Source organism: Phyllostomus discolor, chromosome 2, assembly GCF_004126475.2.
Source record: "Phyllostomus discolor isolate MPI-MPIP mPhyDis1 chromosome 2, mPhyDis1.pri.v3, whole genome shotgun sequence".
In the NCBI taxonomy this organism is placed as follows: Eukaryota; Metazoa; Chordata; class Mammalia; order Chiroptera; family Phyllostomidae; genus Phyllostomus; species Phyllostomus discolor.
The window spans coordinates 166,473,028-166,479,027 of NC_040904.2; the positions used below are offsets into that span (position 1 = coordinate 166,473,028).

A 6,000-nucleotide genomic window follows, 5' to 3' on the forward strand; every position below is an offset into this window, starting at 1 on the left:
CCCCACCCTGCGCTCCTCACCTCCACCCAAGCCCAGGGGCCGTGGCTGTGAAGCCCTCTGTCCCCCACTGGAACTGCCCAGCCCGGGCTCCCTGAAGGCCGGCCTTTCCCTCACCCAAGCAGATGGCCGGCTGTCCTTCGAAAGGGCTGCGGAGAAGGAGAAGCTCACCTTTGGTTACGCGTTCTTGTCTAACTCTGGATGCTCTTCAGATTCTAACCTAATTCCTCGCTCCTCACAAAGCTTGTCTCCTGGCTCCGGTCTCTTCCCACAGCACAGCTTCCAAGAACAACTAGTTGTGAACGTAGCCCCCCGCTTTCCCTTGCCCTTCAGGCCACCACTCCAGCCGGTTTGGCCCTAAGCTCCTGGGACAGAGGTTACCCAGTTGGCTCGGGAATAGGGGTGGGGACTGAAGAGTGACTGACTGTGTGCCCTCTTCCCAGCTGCCACTGCCGGCAAGCACCGGCTCCTTAGCTGCTGTCATCTTGGCTCATTTGGCGCTGTAACTCCCGAATTCTCTTCTTGATCAATTACTACTTCCCCTCCCTCCCAGCCACCCAGCCTCAGTCACTCATTCATCAGACTTTTATCGAGCACCCAGTGTGTGTTCGGCTCCGGGCCTGCAGAGATCATTTGTCTAGGAGCTTAAAGGCCTACTGCAGGAGCTCCGCCCCTTGCCCTCTTCAACCTTCTAGTTCCTGCGGCCTTCCATCCCCGGCCATAGCTTGTATAAGTCCCCCTGGAGTGCTATTTTGGAAAATTCGAAGCTGGGAGCTGGGGAGACCTTAGGGGGCTGTGGTACTGAGCTGGGTGACCTTTAGCGAGGCAGTCACATCCTACACACACGCACACACACACTCAGCTGTGCCTGCTCATGAAAGGGCACAAGAAGCCCTGGGCTCTGAGAGATTGTGAAGATGGATGAGGGCACCCCGGCTTGGAGAGATGTGAGTAGTACTCTACGCTGACAGTACCACAGAACACTGAGTGTGGCTGCTGTGGCCACGAGTACTGGGGCCCACGTACTGCCCTGGTCACAGGCTGGGCCCTGCCACCCAGCCCTTGGAAGACTTTGGCAGCCCCTCCCCCACCCCAGCCCCTTTAGAGACATCGTGGAAGGGGACCTGTCTATTTTATGAATTTGGTAGCTGCATCTCAGAGTACCATGGTGATGGGCACCATAGAGATGAGAGAACTGACTTTTATTGGCTTGCCTCTTCATTCTAGGGTCCCTCCCCCACCCCCCCACCCTCCGCTTCCCCACAAAGCTCCGCATACACTCATCCCACACACACACAGCTCCCAGGTCAGCACACCAGCAGAGAAGGAGGCAGGGCCCCTGTAATAGGAGCAGATGAAAGGAGAAAAACCTCCTCTCTACCTCCCTCTCAATCATTTCCCTCTCTCCCTTCTTCCCTCCCATTACCAACAGCAATTGTATTCAAACCCAATAATTACAGTAATAGCAACAATAATCATCATTTATTGGCTTTATTTTTCTAACATTTTAACTTCCAAAAGCATTTCCAATTTCTCGTTTGTTTTCACAGCAGTCTCTGGGGGAGGCTTGTGCCCATTTAACAGCTGGGGGAGCCGGGATCCAGATAGGCCCCCAGGTCATAGGTGGAGCGATACTGCAGCCTGTAAATACTGACAAGTCACCCGAGACTCCGGTAGTGCTCAGAGGCACTGAACTGAAAGTCTTGGTTTCCTGGGTCGTTCCTACAGCTTTCTGGGGGGAGTTCCTGCAGATCTGAGAATGAGGCTAGGGACAGCTTCTTTGGCTCAGGTCGTGGACCAAAAGCTGGGCTGGGGCCGTCCCCTGTCAGAATCGTCCCTGTGAAGGGGACTGCGGGATGGCAGACAGGCAGATACCCAGAAGAGCTTGCCCTGGAAAAGGCCCATCTGGCTCAAACCTTCCTTGCCAAGAGCCTGCCCCGCTGCTAACCCGAGAAAAGCTTCTCCTCTGTGTCAGCTCTTCCTGAGCATTTGGGGGAGGGAGTGAGGAATGACAATCTATTGGAAGCTAATCTCTGTCCTCAGGAAGACCCCCGTCTGGTCTGAGGGGGAAGCCCATAGCCCCCAAAGCCACACCCAACAGTAGAGACATACTTCTGAGGAACTCTGAGTCTTGGGAAGTCTGGCCCCTCCTCCCCAAGGGTGGGGGTGAGAAGTTAGGGTTCCCCGAGATCACTTTAGCCCACAGCCTCTAAGCAGACTGGCTGTCTCAGCTCTAATTCCTTCTTTCCCAGGACATGGGGTTCTGGAGTCCAGATGGATGAGAGAAGGGGCGGGCAATCATGAATTCCCCTCCCTCCCTCTGCTGTCCCGTTCCGGGATGGGGGAGGAGGAAACTGAACAGATCTGCTCCCCACATTCTACCTAGAAACGTGACGCCTGGGGGAGGGATTGGCATCCCCTGCCCACCCCGTCAGGACAAGAGGCCGAGCCTCCCTACAAACCTTTAACCACCTCCCCATCCCCTCAGAACACCTGAAATTCGGTCATGCCAGCGTGCTGCTCACACACGGAGCTCCTCTCAGAAGCCTGAGGGCTGGGGCCAAGTTCTATGTTTTCCGACACACACTCTCCGTTTGGGTGTCCGCCGAACTGGGATTCCCTTTGCTGGGGCTCCGGCTCCACCTCCACCACGTTCTCCACCTCTGCAGTGCCCGTGAGGATGGCCAGTCGCTGGGCCAGAGTCTTGGTGTCAGGGAACAGGACGAAGTTGTAGATCAGTGAAGCCAGGACAGCCCCCGTCAGGGGCCCCACCCAGAAGATCTGAGGAGGCAGAAAAGTGGGGACCCGGCTTGTGAGCTTTGGGACCCCTGCCTGCTTGCCCAGGGTTGCCTCGGTCTCCCCGCAGCCCTTGAGCTGTCTGGAAGGTGGCAAGTTTGAGAAGCACAAGGGCTGCCCCTCCCCCAGAGTCCCTGCAGGTGAGGGGATCTTGCCCCCCACCCATGCTATCTCCTCACCACTCCTCCCTCCCCCCCTCCTCTCGCCTCCCCTGTTCCAGTTAGAAGCCCTGGCTAGTGCTGTTCCTGTCTTTGTGGGCGTGTGTGTTTATTTGTTGTCTTTTTCTTTACCCAAGTTTGGAAACTGGCCCAGCTAGAGAAAGTGAAGAAGGGAACAGCCAGGACTTGAGGCTTGGGGCTGCGGCTCCTGCCCTGGCCTGTTTCTTGCCACTGATACCTGGGCTATTGGAGCTGCAAAGAGAGGAAGCAGGAACCAGGACGCCTGCCCTGGTCTTCTGAGTTCGGGGAAACCCCCACTGGGGGTCTAGAGGGTCTGCGCCAGGGAGACCTGTCTGCCTGCTGCTGGTGAGAGCCACAGTCCCTGCAGCCCTGCTCCGGCCCGCCCCTCCCTCCCGTGGCTGCAAGCAGAAAAGCAGAATGTCTCACCCAGTGGACTTCGAACTTCCCCACGATGACGGCAGGACCGAAGGAACGGGCTGGGTTCATGGAACAGCCAGTGAAGTAGATCTGGGGAGTGGAGGGATTGTGGGTTCAGGGTGTGAAGAGGCTTAAGGCAGGCCTGGGTGGGGATAGCCCCCTCCGTCTCGGCTCAGAGCCCCAGTTCCAGCCTTGGCCTCTGCCGCACCGTATCCTGGGCCTGGAGTGTGGGGCATAGCCTCGGCCCCAAGGTATGAGGGCCTCAGGGAGGGACATTTCCTGGCCTTTGGGGCCCCTGCAGCCCCTCCAGGGAGGGGCCGTGTGTGTACATGCATGGCGTCCTTTTGCCCCTTACCCCAATGAGGTGGCCCAATGCCACAGAAACCCCGATCATAGTGGCCGGGGAGCCGGACGTCAGACGGCTGTCGGTGGACGCCAAGACACAGAGCACCATCTGCAGAGTCAGAACCAGCTCCACTGCTACCGCCTGGCCTGTCGAGACGCTGCTCCGGATCTGAGTGAGAGGGCTATACTGGGGTCCCCCGCTTTCTGCCAGAGGGTGGTGACCCGGCCCCCCTGTCCCCGGCCTCATTTCTTCGCTGTGAGGGGGGAAACCTCACTGCTGCCGTCCCAGGACTTGAGGAGGGCTGTGCGGTAGGTTCTGGTCAGCCCCCTTTCTCCCCAAAGGTTGGTTGGAGCCAGTGATTTGGGGGGTGGCAAGGGCTCAGGACTGGTGGGAAAAGGGAGGCGCAGAGAAGTGGAAGTGCGTGTTTGCAGGCTGCCGGGGGGGAGACCCGGGTGGGAGTGGAAGGAAGAGATGTGGGGAAGTGGGTGGAACACAGCTGATGAGGGGAATCTGGTGGGGAGCTGGTGAAACAGGTCTTAGAGTTCCAGGGAGGCGGGAGGATGTGGGGGGCCTTGAGGAGGAAGATGAAGAGCAGGCAGGGTCCCTGCCACCACCCCTGGCCCCACCCTCCCTGGCCACCCCAACCCTTAAAAGCCTGGTCCTCCTCCAGCCCTTGCCCCTTAGTGCGGCTGGTCCCATCCGTCCTGTGGACCACAGCCCCACGCCCGCTCGCCTGCACTAAAGCCGCACACAGTCTGGTTGCCCTGGTCCCGGGGCCGCACGGGGCAGGTGTGAAGCACGTGCCTGAGAGGTCCCCCTCTGCCCCTCTCCTCCAGCATGGTGGCCTGCCACAGTTACACCTGTTTAGAAGACACCTCCCCTGGCTGGCGTAGCTCAGTGGATTGAGTGCGGGCTGGGAACCAAAGTGTCCCAGGTTCAATTCCCAGCCAGGGTACATTCCTGGGTTGCAGGCCATAACCCCCAGCAACCACACATGGATGTTTCTCTCTCTCTCTCTCTCTCTCTCTCTCTCTCTCTCTCTCTCTCTCTCTCCCTCCCTAAAAATAAATAAATAAAATCTTTAAAAAAATTAAAAAAAAAAAGAAGACACCTCCCTCCTGGCCCTGCCAGGCATCTCTCCCTGCACCTACCTCATTGACCCCAAGGGTCTCTCGGATGTCCCCTGGTGTGACCCTGTAAAGCAGAGCAGCCCCCACAATGGCCCCTGCCAGCTGGGCAGCCACATAGGCCACAGCACGGGGCAGAGAGATTTGGGAGCCCACAAGGTAAGCCAGCGTCACTGCAGGGTTGACGTGGGCCCCGCTGGACTTCCAGGTGACCTGCACAACCATGGCAGTGACCAGGTTGAAGGTGATGGCGATCTGCAGCACAGAGGGAAATGCCGGGGACCAGTGCATGGCAGAGCCCACACCGAAGAACACATACAGCCCAGTGGCCAGGAACTCCGAGAACAGCGCCTTGCTGATGGCCACCCAGAGCAGGTGCCCCAGCATCCTGGCCAAGCCGTGCCCTTCCGACTCCACTGGGTCTGGGTCCTGGTGTCTTGGCTGCTTCCTCCTCTGCTCCCAGGGCCTCTGCCTGTCCCCGACTTCTGGGCTCTGGTGTCCGGCCTGCTCTGGCTGTTGCACTGTGGACGGGCTCCGCTGGCTCCCACCTGCAGCCCCTCCACTGCACTGCTGCCCAGGACCGTGCTGGGCAGACTGGCGGGGATCGGGCTGGCGGGGTTTTGTGTGTCTGGGCGAGTGGAAAATTTGGAGGTGGCACGAGGGGAGGTGCTTGCCTGCTCCACCTTGAGCTCACCTGACAGCTGGGGGAGAGGGCCGTCTCGGGGCGCTGAACTGGAACACCCCCGGGAGGTTTCCAAGCTGGACAGGCTTAACTGTGCTGTGGGCCCAGCCCGAGGGCCGCAGGTGCAGGAAGAGCCGGGGGCGTGAGGTTTGGGGTTCCCACGTCCTCGTTGGCGGCTTAGATGACGCAAGATCACTCAGGTACCCAAGTCCAAGGCCTGCTTCAGAGGGTCCTGTGCATTCTGGTGACACAAGGGGGGGAGATAGCTGGGTGTCCTGAACTCCTGGCCCCTCTGCCTGTAGGCTCTGACTCCTGATGGCCTCACACTGCCTGTGCCCCGTAAACCCAGATGTGCAATGAAGCTCCCTCCTCCATTCCCACCTGAAACGCACTCACGGAAGGCGATGTGAACAGTTACTAAGGAGGTGGGCCTGTGGGGGCGCAGAGCGGGCAGAT

At 59.0% G+C, this 6,000-nt stretch overlaps 1 protein-coding gene across 1 annotated transcript; it reads right to left on the reverse strand.

The window, feature by feature from the left end:
* Window positions 1–1,475: 1,475 nt before the first annotated feature.
* AQP6 (aquaporin 6) lies at window positions 1,476–5,552 on the reverse strand (the record flags this gene model as incomplete). Its single annotated transcript, XM_028532150.2, has 4 exons — window positions 1,476–2,778; window positions 3,399–3,479; window positions 3,745–3,903; window positions 4,887–5,552. Coding segments are annotated over 4 exons (1,203 nt in total), but the record flags the coding sequence as incomplete, so codon positions are not given.
* Window positions 5,553–6,000: the final 448 nt, after the last annotated feature.